This window comes from Microtus oregoni, unplaced genomic scaffold, assembly GCF_018167655.1.
Source record: "Microtus oregoni isolate MIOR12 unplaced genomic scaffold, Mior012 000018F_ref0000195, whole genome shotgun sequence".
In the NCBI taxonomy this organism is placed as follows: domain Eukaryota; kingdom Metazoa; phylum Chordata; class Mammalia; order Rodentia; family Cricetidae; genus Microtus; species Microtus oregoni.
In genome coordinates, this window is record NW_024543077.1 from 10,100,613 (window position 1) to 10,126,910 (window position 26,298).

Below are 26,298 nucleotides of genomic sequence, written 5' to 3' on the forward strand. Positions count from 1 at the left end.
CCTGCAGTGTATTACCACTGTACCATCTAAGGTTTTATAGTTCCTCATTCGCTAGCATCCTACTAAAGAACATAAACATACATATGAATATGAATTCTTCTTTCTCTAACATGTATCTATCTGGCTTGTATTCAACATCTAGTATCTAATATTCCAATATGTGAAACTTGATTTTAAAAATGGTTTATGCATGTGGTTGAAAAGTATATACAAAGTTTCAAAGATTTTTTTTAAAAAAAATATAGTTCAAACAAGAAAAATTGTTCATTTTTTTTTTTTAAGCACATGTAGGAAGGCGAGCACATGGCTCAGTCCTTGTAGGGCCTGCCTTGCATGCATGAGGACCTCAGTTTGATCCTTAGAACCGACTTTAGAAGTGAGTGGGGGGGGGGGCAGTGTGTGGCTTACAATCTCGGGGCTTGAGGGGTGAAGATACCCCCAGGGCTGGCTGGCCTTTCAGCCTACCTCAGCACGTCCTCATCCAGTGAGAGATTTTATCCAAACAAAAAAAAAAATGATGATGATGAATCTCCTCCTAAGGAAGATTTCTCGAGTTGTCTGCTGGCTTTCGCGTGCACATATGCGCATATGCACGCACACAGGCACACACAAATGCATGAACACCCCCCCACACACACACACAGAAATCTCATTCAAGAATTACCCCATTCAACACTATACTGAAATTTCATATATATATACATATATATGTATATATATATATGCACATACACATGTAACAAATAAGGAATAAAGTGGTCATGAGCACTGAAAAATTCATATAAAAAGTCTCATCCAGACAGGCGCAGCTCAGGGAACACTGGTCAGCAAACATGCCCTGCTGGGGAGCTTCAGTCCAATAACTCAAAGCACAAAGTGGAGAGTCCCTGAGAATAGAGCCCTAAATGTGTCCCCTGACCTACACACACACACACACACACACACACACACACGAGAGCGCAGGATTTATATTGAACTATTATCCACCCGTGAGCCACAGCATGACATAAAGGAATAATTAAGATGTGGGGAACTGGACGAGGCACATCAGCCAGGAGAAGTCATCACGTGGTTTTCATAGCCACAGACACGATCACCTGGTTAGAATCATTCCGACTGCCCATAGTCAGGTTTTAGCAGTCTTTGGAATTTTCTCTGCCTAAGTCTCAGGGAATGCTCTTTAAAAGGCTTTGTGGGAGCCTAGGCAGATTGGATGCTCAACTTACTAGACCTGGATGGAGGTGGGGGTTCCTTGGACTTCCCACAGGACAGGGAACCCTGATTGCTTTTCGGGCTGGGGGGGGGGACTTAATTGGGGGAGGGGGAGGGAAATGGGAGGCGGTGGCGGGGAAGAGACAGAAATCTTTAATAAATAAATAAATTAAAAAATTAAAAAAAAGAACTATGAGATTTAAAATATATTTTTGTATGGGACACGCATGTATACACAAGCAAAATCTTGTCATAATCTTAATTGTAGGGCAAATATTTGTTCATAAATAGTGGTATGATCTACATTGAAAACCTAAATCATACTTATGTCAGGGTAGTATAGTGTAAAATTTTTATTTCCACATTTCAAGTTTATGTTCTAACTTCAAAATATGACTTCAAACTTAGCTCAATTAAAAAAAGATAAAATACGGTGGGTTTTAGCAATGATTTCTACTGTTGTATATACACACACATATATATAACCAGACATATTCATTATTTTATGTACTTTTGTTTATAGCCATTGATTCTCTAGAAAATATACCATTCTAAAATATCAAAATGAATAAGCAATGTTTAATTCATTTACTTTTTCCATCTTAATGATGCTTACTTGCTTTTGTATCTGGATCTCAAAGGATTAGGGATGCCTGGCATCAAGCAATTTTTACTGTACTTCCTACACTTGCTCAGTTGAAAATTGAAGGAAAAAAGTTATATTTGTCTTCATTAATATTTTACAGACACTAAAAGAACTATTCTTGTGTTCTAAACGCTAACAGCATTTATTCTTCCAGCTAGCTGGGTGTGGTGGTCACTACAGAATCTGAAAATGCCAAGGAAGAGTCTGTTCTTATGCAATTCTTCTGAACACTGAGATAGCAAGACGTCAGGCAAAAACATTTTCTCAGTTACTGCTGTAGTCGGTGCATCAAAAAAACATGGTGAACATGAACAATATTCAATAGCAAAACCAATTTGGGTGTGCAACTCCGCACAAACAACCTCACAACTCTCAGAGTAATATTTTGCCTAAACTTTGTGTAAAAGTTTTTCTTTTAGAAATATTTGAACTTCACCGGGCATATGGAAGAATACAGCTTTAATCCCAGGAGGCAGAAGCAGAGGGATGTCTATGAGTTTGAGGTTAGCCTGGTCTACAGAACAAGTTCCAGGGCAGCCAAGAAACCACTGAGAAACCACGTCTCAGGAGGGAAAAAAAAAGACACGATATTTATTTGAACTTCAATCATCTTCCTATTTTGATAATAAAGTAACTATGCTGCAATCTTAATTTAAATTTAAGCAACATCTCTTATATCTTGGCTCTTACTGGTACTCTTATGGGTTGTAAACACATCTGAATGTGGTGTGGAAATGAATAGGAGAACACCATCCCTCATTAAACAGCAAGGATATCTTCCCACACAGCCCATGAAACTCCTGCTCAGAAGAGCTCAGCACCTGGGCTTGGTCATCTTCGATCATTTTCCATCGTGATGGGAAACCCCTGCCTGTCTCTTCTGCCTCATGTTTGAAGCACAGCACTTCTGCAGTGTACACAGTAGTGGTAACCAGTTCTGAGACAATTATACAAATAAACATGATTCTCGTTACGTCTTCATACAGAAAATTTTGTCATAGAAATTAAAACTAATAAAGATAGGCTCATTTTCCCTATATTTGTCGATGACGTGGCTGGATGTTTGATAACTTAAAACTATAATGTGCATGTGCTTTTTTAATTGAAAAACAAGAGAGATTTCTAGTTTTCTCTGAGAACCTATTTCTATGCCAACTACTTTACAAGGTTCGGATGAATAACAACACACATCCATCTCTACTCTTTTATGAGTAATTTCATTTGTTGGGAGAGGGTTCTGAGAACACTGCGCCTTCTTTGGGTTCTTCTTATACCTCTTTGCCTCCTCCTATCAAACTGTCAATCAAAGAGTCGGTCAAGTCACTTGCTTCCATTAAACCAATTGTCTACTAAAACCATGGCCACCTGATTTCACTGACCGCTGGAGAAAGGTGGTTCAAATAATACAGATTCTATTTTCTCAATATTCTGGAACTTAGAACCGAGTATCATCAGAGTTCGTTTTTTCTTAAGAGCTCTGTTTTAGATTTGGCCCCGTATGACACACACTTCCCCATTGTGTCCATAGCCTTGTGCTAAGGAAAACAGTCTTATTGAAGAAGACTTACTCTAAAGCCCTATTAGAATTTAATGGCCTCTTTAAAGACGCTCTCCCAAACATCATTACATCTTGAGAGAAACCCAATGCTGTAAACTTAGAGACACAATCAGCTTGTAACAAGATCCAAGGGCAGAGAGCTTGCTGGGAGCCATTTCCCCCAAAGAACACAGAATTTCCTGGAAGCGCTGTAGAAATCCAGCAGGCAAAGGAGAGTGGACATCTCAGGAAGAGCAAGCACTAAGGTTGAGGTCTGGCTCCTCCCTCAGAGGACTGTGCACTGGAAGCCTGTGACCCTGGCTGCAGGGGTGCAGTGACACCTTGGAGAAGTGGTATCAAGTAGAGAAGGTAATTACATCGTGTGGCTTCACCCTCATGAATAAATGAAGGCTCTTACTGAGTGGTTCAGGTCCCGGTGACTACATTAGGCTTAAAGGGAGCAGTCCATTATAAAATATAGGTTTTATGTTACTTTGCCATGTTCTTTATAGGCAGAAGGCCCTTGCCGGCATGCCACTACCATGCAGTTGAGAAGGTTTAGCTAACAAAATCAAGACCCAAATAAATCTCTTTATCATTTACTCTGGACCAGAGGCATCCTGGGTGGGAAAGGATTGATTTCGTCTCACCGCTTGTGACCTAGCATCCAGGAAAGGAACTCCAGATGGCAATCATGAGGCCGGAACTGACGCAGAGGCCATGGAGGAATGCAACTTACTGTATTGCTCAGCCTGGTTTTGTAAAGCACCCAAGACTACCATCCAAGCTGGGGCAACACCCACAGCAAGCTGGACCTTCCGGCATCGGCATCAATAATCAATACAGAAAATGCACCACATGCTTGCCTCCAGGCATTTTCTCAATGAGGGTCTCTCTTCCCAAACGACTCTAGCTTTTGTCAGGATAACATAAAACTAGCTGTACAGTGTTATTTTACAGATTCGTTTTTGTTACATGGTGAAGCCAGGTATAAAAAGGTAAATAAAAACCTAACACAAAACAAAAACTCAACTATATACTACACCTAAGAAATGATGGAGATGCATGTTTTTAAATCTGTTACTTAAAATTTTAAATAGAATCAACGAATTACTAAAGGAAATACGTAATATTTAAATTGCCTTAAATTATGTTATATAAAAGTTGCTCAATTTAAGAACTGAAAATGAGTGCATTATTATAACACATGAGTGTGTAACACTCTTTTCACTCAGGAAGCTGGCTAATTCTTCAGCAACACATTTGACTCAATTCTACGTATCTGTCCAATAGCCCAAATAGTTCGATTAATTACTAATTACATCATAAACATTAATAAAACTTTTTCTCTGATTAGAACTGGAAAATGCTATCCCATATTCTGATCTTACTTCAGTTCCCTCTCTGTCAGTCCCAACTTCTTACAAAGAGAACAGTCAGGTTCTCAGGAAGAAACATATTTGTCAGGGTTTTTTTTTCCCTTTCTGATAATAAAAACCAAATGTAATAGAAAGACAGTATTTTCATAGAGAAGAAAAATTAAAGCAATTATGTCTACTGATATAGAAATTAAAATATTTGATCTTAAAACTTGTGAATGCTTACCCATACAAAGTAAGCCAGAAAATAACACATACGGGTATCATTATGAACACACCTGCTAACCCCAGGCTTTTATTGGTTAATGCTAGCTGAATCTTACCCAGCTTCTGAAGCCTGGCTGGCACGGTCGCTGCCATTCTGTGTTTACATAAGCTACAGGATCACCCAGAAGTCACTGAGACTCACTGCTTCCTAATGTGAGAGCATTCTTTTCCTTTGTACTTGCTGTCACTAGACAGAGAAGGGGGGAAATTACTGTCGTCACACAAACAAGCACAAATGTACACTTCTGGCTGACTCTGTAACAGACGCCTACTTATGTGGTCGTAAAACCAGGCAGATTATTGGGATAAATCCCCCTGAGAGTCCTCAGCTGAGAGGAAAAGTATGGTCTGCCTTGACAGGAACTGCTTTTAAGTCTTTAAACTGTCCTCCTTCCAATATTTACTCGGTGTGCTTTCTGCGCAGCTGAGAAACGTTGGTTCAAGTCAGTGGGCACATCCAACATCCTAAGGGGAGCAGCTGAGAGTGTGCTCCCAACAGCATGAGGGAGCCTTGCTCTGGGCAGGCATGAGGCAACTCGCTGTGTCTTCTGAGCACGCTGTGTTAGCTTCCAACAGCGATGGGGCAAGGGCTGTGCAGTGTCGGCTAAGGGCTAGAGGACCAGCCAATTAGAAGAGAGAGTTGATGGTAGAGGCCAAGCAACAGCAGCAGCCCTGGTTTTCCTGGCCCTTGGGGCTGACAGATACTCGGCATCATAGACATTTTTAAAAGAGCAATTCCCAACAGGCACGGAGTTATGACGCTCTGGAGAACAAGTATCTGAGGCCAAAGACCATAATATCCATAATATACTAAATATCTATCAATTTAACAAAAATTGAAAATCCTAGAGTTTTTCCCTCACTCTTCCTCCTCTGTGGATGAATCATTCCAGTTGCCTCTAGGCTCCACGTGTCTGGTACCCACAAGTCACTCCTCTCTCTCTCTCTCTCTCTCTCTCTCTCTCTCTCTCTCTATATATATATATATATATATATATATATACACACACACACACACACAACATTCTGTTCTGAGTCCTCCTTGTTTATAATTTTAAATTGTCTAATTAAGAGCATCTACCAAAAGAGTTACTGATCTCAGCCACTGTAAGAATGAACAGCTGGGCCATCACAGTGTCTCAACAGGTAGCACTCTTGTCTCCAGAGGCATGCCTTGACCAGACACACACACAGACACACACACACACACACACACACACACACACACACAATGCTTTTTAAAGAGCAAATACCATCTGTGTGGCTCAAGTTCAAGATCAAAGCTTTCTGCTGATCGCACAAGCTTAACTATCTACAGCAGAGTTTCTCAAAATATCCGTCAACGGTACCAGCTTCGGAATAGCTGGGTCTTGTAGGTACCCTTAAGCTTTTCATATTTATATATAGGTTGAAATTATTGCACCTAGCTTAGTGAAAACTGTGGTGCTTGTGTCCATTATCAGAAACATCCCAACATGTATTTCACAGTGAATGTTTACCACTGGGAAAAAGGTCTCCGCCGACTTTGCATTGGTCCTTATTCCTCGTTCTCTTCTGATGTTTTCCTTCCTTTACATAGATTGCATTTAACCTAGAACAAGCTATATTTACTGCATACCATATATATCAAGCAAAATTATCATTTTATTCTAAAACGAGGAAAAACATAGAATTGAATAAGCTTTGGTGACAGGATTTAAAGTTCCAGTTCTATTCCTACTGCCCCATCTTTCCATGAGAACCTTGTACGAAGGAAAGGACGTCAAAGAAGAAGTGCGGTAAGCAGAAGAGGGAAAAGGAGCAAGACTAGAAATAAGGGGTCAAATAGAATCACGTACACAAAGCACTTGTCGGGGGGCCTGAGAGGTCAGTCCCTATCCTAAGGAGAGCTAAGATAATACTCCCAAGTTCCAGATCACCATCAAAGAGAGACAGGTTAAGCGTCAGGTCTGGAAGTGGGTTAAAGCATCAAAGAACCAAACAGAAACACAATCCTTTGCACGGTGTCTGGTACACGGTAACACTCACTGAATTACTCTTATTTTAATTATCCTTTCACCGTGAGGTCTTGTACAAGATGTGTTTAGACATTTTACCATTTAAACCGAAAATGTTGTCGCTCTGTGAGAAACTGTGAGGATTCATTTCAATTGATGTGATTGGTGAGTCAAAATATAGTAACCAGCAAAGACATCCCCAATAATACATTTAAGTGAGCTGTTTTGATCTGTTGGGGGAAATGCCCATTTGAGATGTGGCACATATTACGGGCAATGGAATTTAATGATAATGAACAATTTCTTCTTCGAGAAAAACTTGTAGGGTGAACGACCAGCAAAAGCGCCACTTGAATGTCCACATCCTAAAGAAATGTTCCAGTGCATGCATATCAGAACCGATTATTTATTTATTTTCCCGCTCAAGAGGCCACATTATGTCACTGCACTTGGGATAAAAATGGCCTAGGCCAGAATATATAGGGCAATAAATTCTCTCTAAATGTTCTTGTTAGCAAATGAGTCATTACTATTTATTACTGGTTCTTGACATCAGCAGACTTAGAATTTCTCAGCATCCACAGTCAGGGGTGACTCTCCTAACAGGCCAGCATTTACAGGAAGAGCTGTAATTGGGGAATGAGGACTCCAAGGACTCAGTGCGAAAATTAAGCAGGGAAAGAGTCGAGTCTTCTCTGACTAATGCCTCAGCTTTCAAGACAGAACTAGACTTCTGCTCTCAGTTGGGTGTTGATGATGTCACCTGCTCCAGAATACAAGCCCTGAGGACCGAGGGTCACATGGCTGCAGGACCCTGGACTGCATTGCTGCCTGTCCTGAGATAGCATGTGCAGAAGAAATCACAGCTGCTGCACCTAGCACTGAGGAGAGCTGCAGGGCCCAGGACTGCATTGCTGCCTGTCCTGAGATAGCACGTGCAGAAGAAATCACAGCTGCTGCACCTAGCACTGAGGACGGGAGGGTTACACAGCTGCAGGGCCCAGGACTGCATTCTGCCTGTCCTGAGATAGCACGTGCAGAAGAAATCACAGGGGCTGCATCTGTCATCAGTCTGTGACTCTGAGGACAAATGATGGGTAAACACATTTGGGGACAGATGTTTGGCATAGCTGCTCTGTTCGTTTTGAACTGCTCATCTTTTCAACAACACCAGCATTAATCTTCAGAAATGAGGATGGCTTGTTGGCATTATTATGACAACTACGAATGTATCTATCATTTAAAGTTAGGTTTTCGTTATAGAACCCATTTTTACTTATTGTCCTGGGACAAATGTAACTAGGCCATTCCTACCCAAACCAACCAAAATTCCTGTGTTAAAGCAAACGAGGAAAAAGAAAAATAAATAGGATTAAAAAGTTTCATTTCCTTCTACAGAATACTTTGTCTACCTTCTGATTCAACGATTTGACTTAGGATATGTAATTTTCACAAAATACCAACAGATATATGTGTATAACACACACACACATAGATATGTATCTATGTGTATGTATGTATATATGTCTACATATAGAAACACATACATACATTCATACATAAAAACAATGGACAATGAACAATTTAAAATTGAGTAGAATCAATTTAAAAATAAGCATTCTAAATCGCAGTAGGAAACCTCATAATAAGTAATAAAAAATTATAATAAATAAAAATTGTAATAAATAAAAATAAATTGTAATAAATAAAAATTGTAATAAATAAACCTCATAAGTAATAAAAAAATTGTTTATTAAAAGATCCAAATATGGTTATGTAAAAATTGCAGTGGTAAGCAGCTCACGCAAAACACACACAAACAGCACACACACAGACACCCACACACGATTCTAAAGGGAACTCAGTAAACATGAAATCATGTTTCTCTGCAATGGTAGCTTCTCATTCTTATCAAACCTTTCCTACACTCCTTTTCTGCATTGAATGCTAGAAAACCTTTCTCCCACCAGCCTACCTCTCCAGCCCCTCCTGCTATATTGTGTTAGGAAAAAGAATTTGCCATAAGAATATACTTACCTAGCTACATACACAAGCACTAAGGACACCAGACTCCTCTAACACACAACGTTTAAAGACTGAGTTGGTTCTCTGTGACGAGATCCTCAGCAAATGAAGGTGGATAATTTGAAAATATTCTTTGTGTCGTCACAATGCTGAAAAGTAGAACAATAGGCGTCTGGGCTTCAGGAAACTGAAGACTAAATACATGAAGACTTTCAGAAGACAGCACCAAAGGAAGTTTCCAGAATTCCCTCACACTGCGCACAGGGAAGCACATCCACTGCTCGGCACTGTGCTGTGTGGCCAGAGACTACACCGATGGTAAGAAGATCGGGATTGATCTTCAGGAAACACACACATCTCTTCCATAAGGTTCTGTCTGGGCATAAATGTAATAATGTGTACAAAGTGTTTAACACAGGTCTGTCAATAATGATCGCTCAGCAGCTCAGAGCCCACACTGCATGGCTAAAACACTAAGCCCTGACAAGCCAATGACACCTCCTGCCATGTTCAACAGCCCTCACACATGACAAAGTGTCATTGTCATCCAGCAGTGGGCTACCAGGGTCAGCATACAGGGGACAGAGAACAAAATGGGCGTAAAAGACGTGAGGAGCAACCCGTGAGGGCTTAGCCACCAATACTGCTTCGCAAGGGAACAGCAAGCCTCACCTTGGTTTTACTTAAGAGGAGAAGGCCCAGAACTCCCACCTCCGTGCAAGATTTATGATTCTAACACCCCTTAATTAAATTATCAAAGCTTTCCATCATGCTAACGGGAAACTCGTGTCCGGGGATTTTAGGGAAACAGATGAAACACCTTTTTTTCTAACTTCTATGGAGAAAGTGTCAAGGCAGCATCAAGCTCCCCATGAAGGGTTTCTATCAGTACTTTTCTCCGAAAATGAGGGGCGGGTCACTTTGTGGGATGTTGCAGGAAGAGAGTAGAGGTGAACGGGGAAGGGACCAAACAAGAACATTGCCATGTAAAGAGAAAAAGTCAGCATTTAAGAATCAGAGCACTAGTTCCAGGGAATGAAAGATGTTTAATGCTAGCGATATCACTTAGCTGGAGCTCCGTAGCTTTCATGGTGCTGGGGGATGCTGTGGAACTCTACTTAAGTTTTTCATTGTGAGAATCTCAGGGAGCAGCGTTGGTTTAGCTCTGTTTCTGTACATATTCCCAGCCACCCCTGAAACAAAGCAGTACTGCCGGGCGATGGTGGTGCACGCCTTTAATCCCAGCACTCGGGAGGCAGAGGTAGGCGGATCTCTGTGAGTTCGAGACCAGCCTGGTCTAGAGAGCTAGTTCCAGGACAGGCTCCAAAGCCACAGAGAAACCCTGTCTCGAAAAACCAAAAAAAAAAAAAAAAAAAAAGCAGTACTGACAAACCGGTTTGGAGTGGGCCTTCTCCTTGGAGAGAGGCTGCTACTCTGTAATGTTGCGAATAGATTGACACAGGGTTTGTCTCTTGCTACCTTGTTTTGTTTTGTTTTGTTTTTTTCACCTCTATTCGGTATTACCTTTAAGCATCAGCAAACATCTCGCACGCCATCTTGCCTTCTCAGAACTGCCTGCCTCAGTGCTTACCAGCTCCAAACCCCAGCCCCAGTTCTGCTAACCACTGACGAGGGCCGGGCGGGTGACTCCACATCTCGAGCCTTGCTTCCTGAGTTTGTTTCAATTCCCTGCCATTATTATTTTGTTTTCCTTAGCATAATTCAAGGCCTCCTGAATGGCCACACACAGCTCTTCACGGTATGAGCCCAATTCTCACTCCTATCGTGTATGTATATATTTATACAAATGTGTAGCTGTGTCTTCATGTTCACATGTTCAGAGTTACACATGTGCATGCGAAGTCTGGAAGACAACGTTGGGTGTATTCCCCAAACACCTTCTGCCTTTGTTTGTTTGGTTGGTTGGCTGGTTGATTTTTGAGACTGGTTCTGTACTTATCTGAAACTCTCTGCTCAGGCAGGGTGGCTGCACAAACCGTAGGGATCTACCTGTCTCTGTGTCCCCATTCCTGGGATTGCAAGCATGCTCCATCACACCAGCTCTTTATTATGGGTTTCATAAGGTCAAACTCGGGTCCTCATGCTTGCAATGTTCCAACACACCTGACTACAGATGCTAATAGTACTTTAATAAAGGTTCTGACAGTACCTTACTAGTGGACTACGGCCAAGACCTTCACCCCCTTCCCATTCTCCTCGGTGTAATCAGCCAGCCCCTTCTTGTAACTTTTGGCAACGCTGTGCTGCCAGACCCTGTATTATCTCTGTCAAAGTGTCAATAAATTGTCTTGATATTTTAAGTATTGCTTTCTGATCATAAAGCCAACTCCAAACCATGAGGCTACTTCCAAAAGAGACTTAGACTAGCCGTCTTTCCTTGTCTGAGCCTTCTGTTAAAAGACCTGGATGCACTCTCTCATGTATTTTCCCTCTTGAAGGAAGATTTAGACAGTTACTCTCTTCAATGGTGCCTTGGTTCAATGGCCACTTAGGGCTGACACCACTTCTGAGGATGGTGGAAGGAGACGCCCCCTCCACCACCGAGCAATTTACAAGTGAAAGTGTTCTTTAAAATCCTTCAGCACTAACCTTTAAACAATACGTTAATCAGGAGAAAGTGTAGTGAGAATTGAAACTCTAACAGAGATATCCCTGTGCACACTAACCGGTATAGGAATCTATGTCTCTCTCACTGTAATTGGAAGGGAGGGCCATGCTCGGCACCTAACATTTCAACAGCCCTCTCTTTGATCCCAAATTCCTGCCATTATATTTACTTTAAATAAAAAAAAAAAATCCATGAAGATACAACCAAAGTTTTAACTTCAGAGAGGAAATGGGGTTTGTGCCTGGAGTTTTCTATTTAACATAATAAAAAATGGTAGCCAACACCACAAGTGTTTCCAATTTAAACCAGAATCTGCTTCAGAAAAATCCAATGCTTGGCATAAAAATTCTGATAGAATTTTTTTTTTTCATTTTCAATGGCCAAAAACATTGCCTGTTGAATTTGTATCCATCCAAACTGTCAACTAGTTATTAAAATGTAAGCTAAAAAGTAAAAATATACACTTTACTAAACCAAAATATAATAAGGAAGTATAATAAACCTGAAGAAGTAATACAAATAAAAATAGGGTATAAAGGGTAATGAACATCACTCTACCCTCAAACAGTGAATATGACCGTGAGCAAGCAGCTCTCTAAGACCTACTTAGTCTTCCAGTGACTGAAGGACACATGGCCATCTCTTTGGTTATTCCAAGAACTTCTTAATAAACACTATTAAAACAAATGTTAGTGATAACAGCTTAATGGAAGACTTATTTTCGTTCATATTTCAAGGTTTCAGTCACGTGGACTGAACCTATTGCTTCTAAACCGTGGTGAAGGAAAACAACACAGAAGGTAACGCGTGGTTTAGTGAAACTGTTCACCTCAGGAAAGCCTGGAGGCTCACCTCAACTCAGGAAGGCCTGGAGGCTCACCTCAACTCAGGAAGGCCTGGAGGCTCACCTCAACTCAGGAAGGCCTGGAGGCTCACCTCAACTCAGGAAGGCCTGGAGGCTCACCTCAACTCAGGAAGGCCTGGAGGCTCACCTCAACTCAGGAAGGCCTGGAGGCTCACCTCAACTCAGGAAGGCCTGGAGGTACAGAGTGAGAGGAAGTATCCTGAGATAAGATATGTCTTTCAAAATCATCCCCACCCTTGCCCCAATAATACACTTGTTACAACCCCAGGCCCTTACTACTGTATTTGGCCTGGGTTCACTCCTTACTAAACAGAGCAAGCCCTTGGCACCTAAACTAGGCTCAAAAGTCAGGCAGCTGGCATTCAAGTCTTCAAGACTGACGTCTTCAGGAGATAGTCTTGAACTCTAATCACAACAATAACTATATTTAGAATATAAGCAATGCTGCTCAAATACCATGCACCCGAACCTGCAGGGGATAATATTCATCACTAGCATTAACAAGAGAAACAAAATACATCACTCTTTATCATCTATAAAATAAATGTATTGTCTCAAATTTAAAAATAAGGAAGCATTTTTTTTTCCTCAAAAACTATTACCTGAAAATATTTGTAGAGTAAGTCTATATCTGATTTGTCAAAGAAACCGGCTAGACTCTGTTCTGGGCAGTGCTGTACTTGGGGCAACAGAATAGATGGAAAAGCTGACTTCACAGAACATAAACACAACGGTCCCATGGGGCCCAAAGGAGGCTTTCTTGGTCACCATAGTTACACACCACCTGGACAGAACACTTTGATTTGACAGGACACCTAAGTTTAGTCTAGCAGAATTGAGGTAGCGCACATGGCTAATAGCGAGGCAAACCACATCTAAGAAGCCATAGCTTGACTTCTCAGTGTATAAATGGTTTCATGACGTCATGCAATCTGGCTTGGTTACACAATGCACTGTGAAAATCAAATGAGTTGATCTCACAAGTCCTCAAACTCCTAAAGGGGCACATAAAGAAACACCAAGACCTCAATGAAGATACACAGATGGTTTTGAAATGTTTTATAACTCAATAATGACAGGAGAATTATAGGTTTCTTTGAAATTGCCCTGTCTTGTCTATAAGGTGGGGAAAGGGAACTGGGTACAGAAGAGAAACCATGTTAGCACTACAAAGGAGCCTAGGGATGGCTGTGGACCACAGTGCGGCTCAGCAAGTGCTAAATATTAGTTCCCCTTCAATTCGCTAAAATTTATTTCCTCTAGAATTTCTTCCCTGAAATTCACATTGAACCTGCAGAAAATCTTAATTAACATAGCCCCAAGCTGTATATTTCATTAAGAGTACTCCAAAGAGGCACTGGTCCCAATAAACATTACAATACCTGCATAAAACACATAAAAACCACACATACATACAGAAGAGAGAGAGAGAGAGAGAGAGAGAGAGAGAGAGAGAGAGAGCTCCTAGCGAGTCAGATACAAGTAACAGAACACGGGAGGAAGAGTAACTTCTGGACATCTCTTCTTGCATGAGGGAAATAGATCTACAATCTGTCTAAATTACCTTTCACTCAGCTGATGGAGGAGGGTCATCTATCTATGTGTTACTCTCATTGGTTAATGAAGAAACTGCCTTGGCTTTTTGATAGGGCAGGATTTAGATAGGTGGAGTAGACAGAACAGAATGCTGGGAGAAAGAAAGCATAGTTTGTCAGCCACCATGGAGTCAGCCGCCAGGTCAGACATGTTGAATCTTTCCCAGTAAGCCACCACCTCGTGGTGCTACACGGATTATTAGAAATGGGTTAATCAAGATGTGAGAGTTAGCCAGTAAGAGGATAGAGCTAATGGGCCAAGCAGTGTTTAAAAGAATACGATTTGTGTGTTGTTATTTCAGGTGTAAAGCTAGCCATGCAGGAGCCGGGCGGGATGAAAAGCAGGCCTGCCCACAGCTCCATTCTACACTCAGCCTTTTGATTAACATTTGAACAGAGGTTTCACCGCGTACATTCACCATTATATACAAATGTTTCGTTCCTAAAACGTCGCATTCACTCAATTACAATGCGCAATCCTGGTTGAGACTCAGAAGCCTACGCTGATGTAAAATTCACTGGAGTGGGGCAGAGGGGTGTAGGCTTGAAGTCCCAGCTACTACGGAAATTGACGCTGAAAGATGACTCAAGCCTAGGAGTTCAGACATCACCTGGACAACATGGCTTCACACCCTCGTTCCTCAGTTCCTAGCTGACATGAGACTTTCACCTTCACTTAGCTGAACCTGTTTTGTCCTGGCATCGAAACATTGTTAGATGGAGTTCCAGAACATATCTAGTCATGAGCATCACTTCTGCACAGGTGTGCATGGAAGTCTGCACTCAGGGGACTCTCCCCACATTGTGAGAAAGCCTGGAACTCCATGGATCTCCACTCATTGTGAGGAAGCCTGCACATCCTGGACCCTCCCCTCATTGTGAGGAAGCCTGCACTCCATGGGCCTTCCCTCAGCTGTGAGGGAAGCCCGCACTGGGTGCACCCCACTCCCCTCAGTTGAAGGGAAGCCCGTACTGGGTGCACCCCACTCCCCTCAGCTATGGGGAAGCCCGCACCTGGTGGACGACTCTCCCCTCAACTGTGGGGAAGCCCGCACCGGGTGGACCCCTCTCCCTTGGCTGTGGGGAAGCCTGCACCGGGTGGACCCCTCTCCCTCAGCTGTGGGGAAGCCTGAACCGGGTGGACCCCTCTCCCTCAGCTGTGGGGAAGCCTGCACAGGGTGGACCCCTCTCCCTCAACTGTGGGGAAGCTCGCACCGGGTGGACCCCTCTCCCTCAGCTGTGGGAAGGCCTGCACCGGGTGGACCCCTCTCCCTCAGCTGTGGGGAGGAACCGAGTGGACCCCCCCTCCCCTCAGCTGTGAGGGGGCCTTCAGTGGACTCTCTTCTGAGCTGTGAGGAAGCATGCACTCCGTGAACTGGACCCTCAGCTGTGAGGAAGCATTACTTAGTGGAGTCTACCCTCAGCTATCTGTCAATTAGCAGGAATCCTAACCTGGAGCTTCACTTTTAGCTTTGATAGGCATGTGCATTGAATCAAAATATGTAAAAGTAGTTTGCTTGCTTTGTTTTTTCGTTTATTTTTTTTTATTAAAAATTTCCGCCTCCTCCCCGCCTCCCATTTCCCTCACCCTCCCCCCACTCCTCTCCCCCTCCTTCTCCAGTCCCAAGAGCAGTCAGGGTTCCCTGCCCTGTGGGAAGTCCAAAGTCCTCCCCCCTCCATCCAGGTCTAAAAAGGTGAGCATCCAAACAGACTAGGCTCCCACAAAGCCAGAACATGAAGTAGGATCAAAACCTAGTGCCATTGTCCTTGGCTTCTCATCAGCCCTCATTGTCCGCCATGTTCAGAGTCTGGTTTTATCCCATGCTTTTTCAGTCCCAGTCCAGCTGGCCTTGGGGAGCTCCCAATAGATCAGCCCCACTGTCTCAGTGGGTGGGTGCACCCCTCATGGTCCTGACTTCCTTGCTCATGTTCTCCCTCCTTCTGCTCCTCATTTGGACCTTGGGAGCTCAGTCCGGTGTTCCAATGTGGGTCTCTGTCTCTATCTCCATCCATCGTCAGACGAACTTGGGACATACTAGCTTTCTGAGTAATTTTCTCAAAGACATTCAAGATATGATTTTAAAAAAAAGAAATGCATTTTCCTCCACCCCCAGAATAAAGAAATAAAGCCATATTTCACATTTTTTCCCAGAGGAATCTTTCTCTTGTTCTCTTGAACGTGGATAGATTTAAACACTAAGGAAAGATTTTGAACCAAGATCTAAAATACACATGCATGCATATGTGTGTGTGTGTGTACATACATAATACATATATGTATATATGTACAAATAGAATTTTGGGGCTCCTCTGAAACACTTATGTTTCTCTTTGCTCTTTTACAATGTTAGTAAAATACAGCAGTATTTTTATTAGTCATTTAAATTACAACTGGCAGACGCCTTGCACCTTCATTTTGACTTTATACTCTGAATCTTTTATCCCAGTCCTCAGCATCTGTAAATCTACTTTTCTATGCTCCAGCTACCTGAACCGCCCATATTCCCAGTAATAACTCTTCACCCACGTTCTTGTAAGAAGCACAGACTGAGGCGCAATCGCATCTCTGGACTGCTCTTTTCTGAGTGAAAAGACGTGTGTTCAAGGCTCTCAGGGGAAAGGTCTTACCACGGTTAGCACCTGAGGAGGGATCTAAAGAACCTAAGATGAGTTTAAAGGAAGAGTTGCATGGCCCCAGCTACAAGGTGATACAACATGGACCTGAGGGTGACCTCCTGTGGGTGGGACATCAACAATGGCGATGTACATATGGCTGCTTCTGTGCAGGTAGTATGGGACAGTGTGCCTGCTTAGTTGTCCCTACTACACGTGATAAGGCATGTAGAAACATGTGAAGCCGCATTATCTGTGGGGAGAATCCAAGGGTGGTCATTTTCCTCTATGCAATCTGGGGTATAATGCTAATTTGTTGATTGAGACCTACCAAGGAAGTCTAGAGACATCCCCAAATGGCAGGTAGAGTATAGACTGCAGCCTCTGAAAGAAGCATGGAATGCTTTATGAGCTGATTATAATAATAGTTGCATGGCCTACTCAATCTGTACAGGAACTGATGTCAAACAATCCGCTCAGAAATTTTCTCCCCTTGTAAGGAGGTAATGACAATGGGAAAAAGACATACGGATGCTGTACTCGGAATCTTCTGATCTACCAGGAAAAGTAGGAAACAACAGAGATGAGATGGTGTTGTAGGAATTCATTCCGCCAATAACCTTTCAGATACAAAAACACTAGGGTGTGGTCTGAAGTACTTGACACAAACAGGAAGTGTGATCAGCCATTTTTTTCCTTTCACTTGGTTGGTAGTAGGAGATTGGTTTGCAGCTCCCAGCACCCACAGAGCAGAGGCACACAGAGGCTTTCTTATTGTAAGTATTCACCAAAAAACACTGATTATCCTTTATTACACCCTCTCATGGACTTCCTTTAACTATACTACAGGAGGGAGGGGTTTTCTTGCCATTTTCTTAGAGCTGACAGAGCACTTAGTAAAAAGAGGGAGAATTAGATTTTTTTTTTCCTAACAAGTCCTTACTGGTATTCAACAACTTGAGTCTCCCAGGACTTGGGAAATGAGCAGGAAGAAAGTTCTACAAGTGACAGAAAAGACCCCTCAAACCTGACCACTAATGTAGAATAAGAAAATGGATGATTCAGCTCATAGATACGGGCTTTAATAATGGCTCAGTAGAGAAAAACATATTGAAATAATACTTTATATCTAGATTGGGAAAGACTAAGTTAATGATTACTAGTGATAGTACTATTATTATTGGGGGAAGGGCTCATGTGACGTTGCAGGCATATAAAGACAGAGGACAACTTTGTGAAGCTGATTCTAACCTTTACCTTCATAGGAGTTCTTGGGGTCAGATGCATGAAAAGTTCTTTGGTACAGGAGAATTGCCTGTATTCTATCAATCATGTTTTAAATAAAAGCTGATCGGCAAGGCAGGAAGTATAGGTGGGTCAACTAGACAGGAAGTAGAGGCGGGTGATGAGAACAGGTGTATTCTGGGAAGCAGGAAGCTCCCTTGGCAATTCTGCCCAGACCACCGAAGAAGCAAGATGTGAGCTACCCCGCTGAGAAAGGTACCGAGCCATGTGGCTAACATAAATAAGAATAATGGGTTAATATAAGCTACAAGAGCTAATGGGCCAATTAGTTTTATAACTTATGGAGATCTCTGTGCGATTTTCTTTGGGGCTTGTCGGCTGTGGAGTATTGGGTGGGACAAAGACCCCAACAAGCAGGCCCCTTCATGTTACAGTTCTTTCTCTACTGAGCCATCTCACCAGCTCTGGAAGACATTCACCAAGAAGCTAAAGTCTTCACAGCTTCGCTCATGAAGCTGTGCAATAGAGATGGATGGTAGAACAATTCAGCTGTATTACTATTTAACCTCCCTTGAAACAAAGACATTGTAAAGCGAAGCCACCCCAGGAAAATAAGCCCCTGATGGACATGCTCATATTGGGAGCCATTGGGAGCACTACGCTATTGCCAGGTAAGGGTCCCCATGAATATCAGTGGCTGGAAGAGAATATGAAGAACATGTATTACTGAGAAAATGTGGTGTGATAAAAATAGTGTTTGATGTCCAGTAGGCTAGGATGGTTAAAACTGGGTCACATTCGATCTTATAAAGAAATTAAACCACAGGAGCCCTTGGTAGTGGTATGGGGCTTTATTGCCTTTGACAAACCCCACAACAAAATGAAGTCCTCACGAGGTAAGCAAGGTCCTGGCCATGCTAAATGACAGAGTAGCATGTGAATTTATCAAATCAGCAGGGCTTGAAAGAAAGTCACTCAAATAAAGTGTGGCAATTTCTGTGAGACAGTTTTTAAAGAAAATGCTAACAGTCACCTTGATTGCTTTTGAGCATAAGAAAGTCATTAAATAAAGCCTGAGAACTGTTTATAAAATGAGTAAAAGAAGTAAAAAATGGCACAGTAGTGTAGGTGAAAAAGATGACGCCTTTCATGGGGTGGACAACAACCTACGAAAATATGTTATACATACATATACATATAACTACATACACACTCACGCAGAGCTATATATGGCAATAGCTCTCATCCACAACACTTCACGGAACTGACTCAAGTTATAAAATATGTCCTGCTGTATTTGAACTTGTTAGGACGGTTTTTTTAACAAAGCTGGCTTGTTGACCAGAAATGCATTTCAGGTACCCCACATAATACTGTTGCTTTCATGCCAAATCCAGACAGTGAGACCCTACTTCTGAATACACTGCAAACTTTGTCTGCAGAATATGTAAAACTTATGCTGTAACACAGATGAAAGCTCACTGCCCGCTTGCTGGATTGGAAGCATCACGGCTGCTATGCAGGGGGCTGGGAGAGAACTGTTACCACAAGGTTTGCTCAGTTAGGCAAGAGATACCGACTTGTACAATAGTGGCACACCACTTATGTGTAAACAACTGCTTTCTGATTGGATTTAGGACCTAGGATGCTAAATTTGGTACAATGTGGAGAGAACTTTCATTGTCTTCTTACAAAAAAAGAATGTGAAGTGCCTATCAGTGTTTTTTAAATATTTCTGTTTCCAACCACAGATTAATACTGCCATCATCACTGGTCCTAAAGGAAATTGTTTTGGCAGTAGACAGTGCTTACTGTAGAGAAGCACTACCGTCTTGTTAGTCAAACTCCTGAGAATAAGTAACTGTTACTGTGACATTGTAGGAAAGTATCCAGCCATATATGGGAGAGAATAATTACGCATCCATATTGTACATAACACGGTGGAGAGCAAAGGAAAGACAACGGAAGAGTCAGATGAAGGGGTGGAGCCTGGTGTCACTATTTTCTTCCAGATTGTAACATCCCATCATGAAGCGGGGGGGGGGGGGGGGGGGGGAGGCCGAGAAATGAAGTTAAAGTTATAAGAATCCACACGAATGTTAAAAGGTACATCGGGTCCCTCTATGAGATTATATAAGCAATGAACAATTGCTGGGGCAAATAATACTCTTCAGTGGAACTTCTTTAATGAAGAACAAGCAAGAGAATTCTACTGATGAACCTGTCATGACTCATCACCCATTTTGGGAAGAGCTGTTCAGTGACGCAGTATGCTGAGTCACCCAGGCTCGCTGAGTAACACAAAATGTCCATGCAGCAGGCTAGACTTGGATGGAATCCTTTCATCTGACCCTTGCTCTAGTATTACACTGAGTGAAGATGTTTCTGTTTCACCTCACCTGCCTAAGGCACCTTCTGATTGGTTTAATAAAGAGCTGAATGGCCAACAGCTAAGCAGGAGAGGATTTGTAGGACATCCAAGGAACAAGATCAAGTCACAGGAAGAATCTGATTGGTAGGGCATTCACCAGCCAGATTTGGAGGAAGTTCAACATACTATACTGAGTTAAGTAACAAGCCATATGGCAGAATATAGATTAATATAAACAGGTTAATTTAAGTTCTAAGAGCTAGTTGGAAACAAGCTTAAGCTAAGGTCAAGCTTTCAAAATTAATAATAAGTCTCTCTGTTAGTATTTGGGAGCTGGTGGTCCAAAGAAAGACCTGAAACAGACTGTTGCTGATGCCCTAGATGGAGTGGAATATCGTTCATTTGCCTCTCCACTGCATAAGCAATACAACAACATGTAAGAAATGTAAAAGTATTAGCTTAAAAAAACATAGCCAAACTATTCAGTTAGATGATAATCTAGGCCTTGCAGAAGCAGGCCAACAAGACAATCTCATAGTGAGTTAAAAATATTTATCATTTTCATCTTCAACTCTTAAGCTGAATATCACGGTTAAATTTAGAAGTAGAGCAAATTACAGTATTTAAAGCATCATAATAAACTGGAATCATTTAAATTACAGTTACTGGAACAGGAAGAGGGAGAAAGTATGAGATATAATTGTTTTAAGTGTCAAATGTGAAAAAATTTGTTTATTATAACTTTGGTCCTATCTTCTCTTAACAAAATACCTAGAGACCTTTCTTTTTCAAGCAGATCCCTTGACTCGGCCAGCTGTAGGACAAAGAGACCAATGATTTCATGTACATCCACCTCTCAGGGGTGAACTGTTCTGTCCAAAAGCTTTCTCCGTTGAATTCTCATTACCACCTGCAGAGATTTAAGCGAGTTCATGCTAACAGCAACACTAAATGATTAGTTCACTTTTACCCCTGAACATCATTAGATCCAAGGTTGTGTTAGAAGTAATCCAATTATCAGGACAATCCTACTGATGCAGCTTCCAAGACATTTCTGAAGAAATTTTTACAAAAAAAAAATAGCCATAACACATATAAATCTTAGAAATAAGATGACTGAATCTTTCAGTGAGGGCATAGAAGGTTAAAAGAGGGCACCTGTAGGGACAGGACATACATAGGATCTAATATAAATGAACAGCAGCTATAGAGCTCTCAAATCCCTTCTTCCAAGTAAATAACGCAACTACAAGTTCAAAAATTGTACTTAGTTTTCCTCCCCTTCTCTGTTCTGCACTTCCTCAGATGAAGGATAGAGTTGTTCAGTGCGTAAAGCCGTGTCTGATGTCAGAAACACCTGGATTTGCCTTCTCTCCTCTTCTGACAGCTCAATTGGCTTCGTAAAGGGCATAGCAGCACCACCTGGAAGCTTCTTAGACCTGTATCCCCAGCTCAGTCTACTCATCCGTGAGGTGTGTGCATATTAAAGTCCAAAAGCACTGCATACAGTACTTGTTGGATGTACCTCCCTGGGCCAGTGTCCAGAGCTCTGAAAGATCCAGCTTCTACGTTAAAAAGTGAGTCTAGTAACAGCATCCACACCACAGCGCTACTCTGAGGAGCCACTGCCCACTCTAGTTAGTCAACAGCATTCGATCAAGCCAAACTGATAGTACATTCTATCATCTACCTCTTACTTGCTCGTGCATGATGTTCTACTATGTTTTGTATCAAAGTCTGTAAGTACAACATGGGGGTAAATAAAGCTGCCTGAATCTAGACGCCTCCTTCCGCATAGCCTACGGCAAAAACAGAAGGAAATTAAAGATGGCCATCATGCATTCATTCACAACGTAGCACAGCACCTGTGTTTCCGCAAACTTCAAAATATTTCCCTATGACATTATCTTTCCTATTTTTTTTTTTTTGGTTTTTTTCGAGACAGGGTTTCTCTGTGGTTTTGGAGCCTGTCCCGGAACTAGCTCTTGTAGACCAGGCTGGTCTCGAACTCACGGAGATCCGCCTGCCTCTGCCTCCCGAGTGCTGGGATTAAAGGCGTGCGCCACCACCACCCGGCTTCTTTCCTATTTTTATTGAGTCAAATAAGTTAAATGAAGAATTAGCATGAAAACACACGAGCCTGTCTCCCAGACGTAACTAATTCTATCTAATTAGTCGCCGTGACTCAGGGACTCTGTTATCATGCAGGTAATATCACTTATTATTCAAACCACACAACAGGTGGCTTTAACTTCAGCCAGAAATGAGAAATAAGAAAAATTCTCAAAATCCCCAGAGGTCAGTCTGATTAAGACATGATGCATCCGACTCCATTCAACAGTAGCCTACAGATATCAGGATCCTAAACACTTAAGTAGGAAGTGCCTCAATGCTATTACAGTTTAGGTCACAAACATTTACATCTCTCAGCGTTTCTAGATAATGTTAATCTCAAGAATTTGAAGATAACAAGACTTTTAACAAGTTTATCTTACCATGGATAGACTTGCTATATATTTTAAATTATAATAAATATTGAACTAATAATTTGATAAACCAGATACAACAGTAGATATTCCTACTACATTACATCAAGATCAGACTGTAGATGCCTTAAGAGCCATAATCAAAAGACTTATCAGTATCTAAGAATGTGCACATAAAAATTTGAAGGCCGCCTGGCGGTGGTGGCGCACGCCTTTAATCCCAGCACTCGGGAGGCAGAGGCAGGCGGATCTCTGTGAGTTCGAGGCCAGCCTGGTCTACAAGATCTAGTTCCAGGACAGGCTCCAAAGCTACAGAGAAACCCTGTCTCGAAAAAACCAAAAAAAAAAAAAAAAAAAAAAAAAGGAAAAAAAAAATTGAAGGCCAAGATAACAGTTTGGAGATATAAAGTATTTCCCCAAGTTTTCTAAATCAATAATAATAACAAAAACAAAATCCCAGTGTAGATTTCACAGATTAATTATATACTGAACCTATATTATTTAAATTAAAACAAATAAGTTTTACAGTAGCCTGAATGTACTTCTTTAAAAATACATATGGTGAAGACAGAGGCTACTTAGCACAGTGGGCAGAGGTTAACAGAGAAAGGGAAATTGCACAATAAATGGTCATGGGAAAATTGGCTGGAAAAAAGTTAATTTCAGTTGAAGCCTGAAATCATATACCAAATCTGCTGCAGATGAATTAAACAGTTGGATATGGACAACAACTTAGGAACCTTTAGGATTAATCATATTTTATGCTTGTGTATATGATTTAATAGTAATGGAAGTCTTCTCAAAACAGAACACTCAGGAAAACCAGTGATAGGAAGTTGACTTTGATAACATTAAAGTGAAGAATTTATCAAAATAGTCAACAAAGACAATTAAAAAGCTATAAACGAAACTTAATGGAACACCAAGTTTACATAACAGCAAGAACTGAATGCTTATAAGTCAATGAAAAGAAGACAAATGTGCAATGGCTGTTTAGAGACTTCTCACAGGAGACCAGAGGATAGTGACGGAGCACACACCTCTCCAGACTTCTCACAGGAGACCAGAGGATAGTGACCGAGCGCACACCTCTCCAGACTTCTCACAGGAGACCACAGGATAGTGACCGAGCACACACCTCTCCAGACTTCTCCCAGGAGATCAGAGGATAGTGACCGAGCACACACCTCTCCAGATTTCTCACAGGAGACCACAGGATAGTGACGGAGCACACACCTCTCCAGACTTCTCCCAGGAGATCAGAGGATAGTGACCGAGCACACACCTCTCCAGACTTCTCACAGGAGACCACAGGATAGTGACCGAGCACACATCTCTCCAGACTGAAAGGATTTCCCTCTAGAAATTAGCAGCGGTACATCTCATCTTACAGCCATTTATTTCCAGATAATTAGGAACTCTGACACTGTTGCGCCTGTTCAGAGAATGAACTAATAAGACCTTAGATGTCCCAAGTAGAGAACTGAGCAGACAAAATGTTTGGGGGAAACAGCTATCATAGTTATATGAAGTGCTTTTGTGAATTCACCTTTGTCTGGCAATTCATGATGCGCCTAGATAGTATCAAACTGTGAATATAACATCCTTTCTTATCTTGGTTTTATTCTCCATGGTGTCCATGACCTATGTTCACACACAGCCTGAAAACAGTAACAGTAAAACTCCACAAATGAGCGATCCACACATTTTAACGTTCGTGCCATCCTGAACTCCACGCCGAAACCTCACTCCACACTGCCCAGAACAGGAGTCAGCCTGTGGAGGTGGAGATTTCCACACTATATAAGCAATCTTTCACGTAGGCATTTAGTATAATAGCCACTGCAGTTATTGCGTGATCACACGGTCTCGCCGTGCTTACAGGCTGCAACGGCGCATTCACCTCATCTTACCACCAAGCCGTGCATCATTTTAACTCATCACAAGACAGGTGAACACAGTAAAGCGAGATGTTTGGAGCCAACTTTTATTAGTTTGCTATAATTTTATTAGTCATAATTGTTCTTAATCTTATATGCCAGTTTATGACTAAGACTTGATCACTGGGGAAAATACAGTATAATGAGATCAATGAAGTCTGCATTGACCTATCAGAGATAGAACGTAACTGTTATCGATGGATTGGTACAGATCATGGACAGTATCTTTTCCCTGTCATTGTTTGGGAAACAGCAGAGTGTGGAGAACACACGGGCATCGTTTGCATTGTCTTAGGGTGCTGTTATTAACTCAGAGATGATTTCAAGAATTTAGAAAGATGCATGTAGGTTACATGGCAATATTCTATCACTTTACACACAGAGAACTGTGACTCTGCCTACTCAGGCAGATTCAACCTAATCTCCCATGGACACGCATAGACACTGGTCTATGGTTCAACATAGACCACTAAGTGGTATTTGGAGATGCGGAACTGGAATTATTTATAAATTAAAGCTAAGTGCAAGTCAGTGAACCATGCAAACACAGTGTGGGTGAAGAAAAGCAAGCCTCTGAAGGCTACAATTGAAAATCAGCAAAATCTTAAAAATTGCATAGCAACGCAGGGGGAAGAGGAAGAACTTTTTATGAAGTCAGAAATGGTTAAACATTTATCTGGCAGAGGGGACGCTTTGGTAGGAATGTGGGATTACGGACTTGGAGAGCACTATAGTTTAGGTACTGGCAATAATAATGAGGTTGGTTATGTTTTAGTATAGATTAAAACATGTTCAATAGATTATAATGCATGACTCACATAGGTATAAATTTGCATGCATCAGTGAAATATACATCTCTGATGAAAGAAAATGGTAATCTAATAAAAATGAAGTATCGTGTAGAAGAAAATTATCTGTTTGCTTGGGATTCGCATTGATTCCATGAACTCATCAGTTGAAGATGGCTATGAGGAGAAAAAAAGAAACCAAATAAAATGCTCCAACCCAGCAAGAACCTTAAATAACACACAGTCAACGGGAATGACTGAGAGAGAAAGCACAAGCTGAACTCACCACCAGGGCTTTCGATCGGTTGCTCAGGAGTTTCTCAATGTCTCTGGCCGCGATTTCCACCAGCTGGCGTGCATTATTTGGCTCCACAGTATACATCTCCTGGTATTTTTCATAAATCTGTGTCAAATGAAAAGAAGACAGGAGCAAGGGCTGGTTGGTTTTTTTTTTATTTTTGGTTTGCAAATTCCCATTATAATATGTTTAAAATCAAAATAAAAAATAATTAGAAAGACCTTCCCCGTTTTTTCATCATGACTCATTTAGAGTTCGTACATATCCCAGAAAAAAAATATGGAAATATATGGAAATAAATGTAAATTTTCTGTAAGAGTACTAGCTTGCAATAATAATAGGTCAGGCAACTAATTATAAAACATGAGTCACAACAGTCCACATGTATACTGGGGGGGGCAGGGG

At 41.6% G+C, this 26,298-nt stretch overlaps 1 protein-coding gene across 8 annotated transcripts in view; it reads right to left on the reverse strand.

Moving 5' to 3' along the window:
- LOC121459135 (voltage-dependent calcium channel subunit alpha-2/delta-1) overlaps positions 1 to 26,298 on the reverse strand; it is a 427,825-nt gene that overhangs the window by 318,372 nt on the left and 83,155 nt on the right. For all 8 annotated transcript variants that reach the window (XM_041668668.1, XM_041668666.1, XM_041668667.1 and 5 more), the window contains exon 3: positions 25,882 to 25,998. In XM_041668668.1, the coding sequence (XP_041524602.1) occupies positions 25,882 to 25,998 (117 nt within the window). The remainder of the gene's footprint in view (positions 1 to 25,881; positions 25,999 to 26,298) is intronic.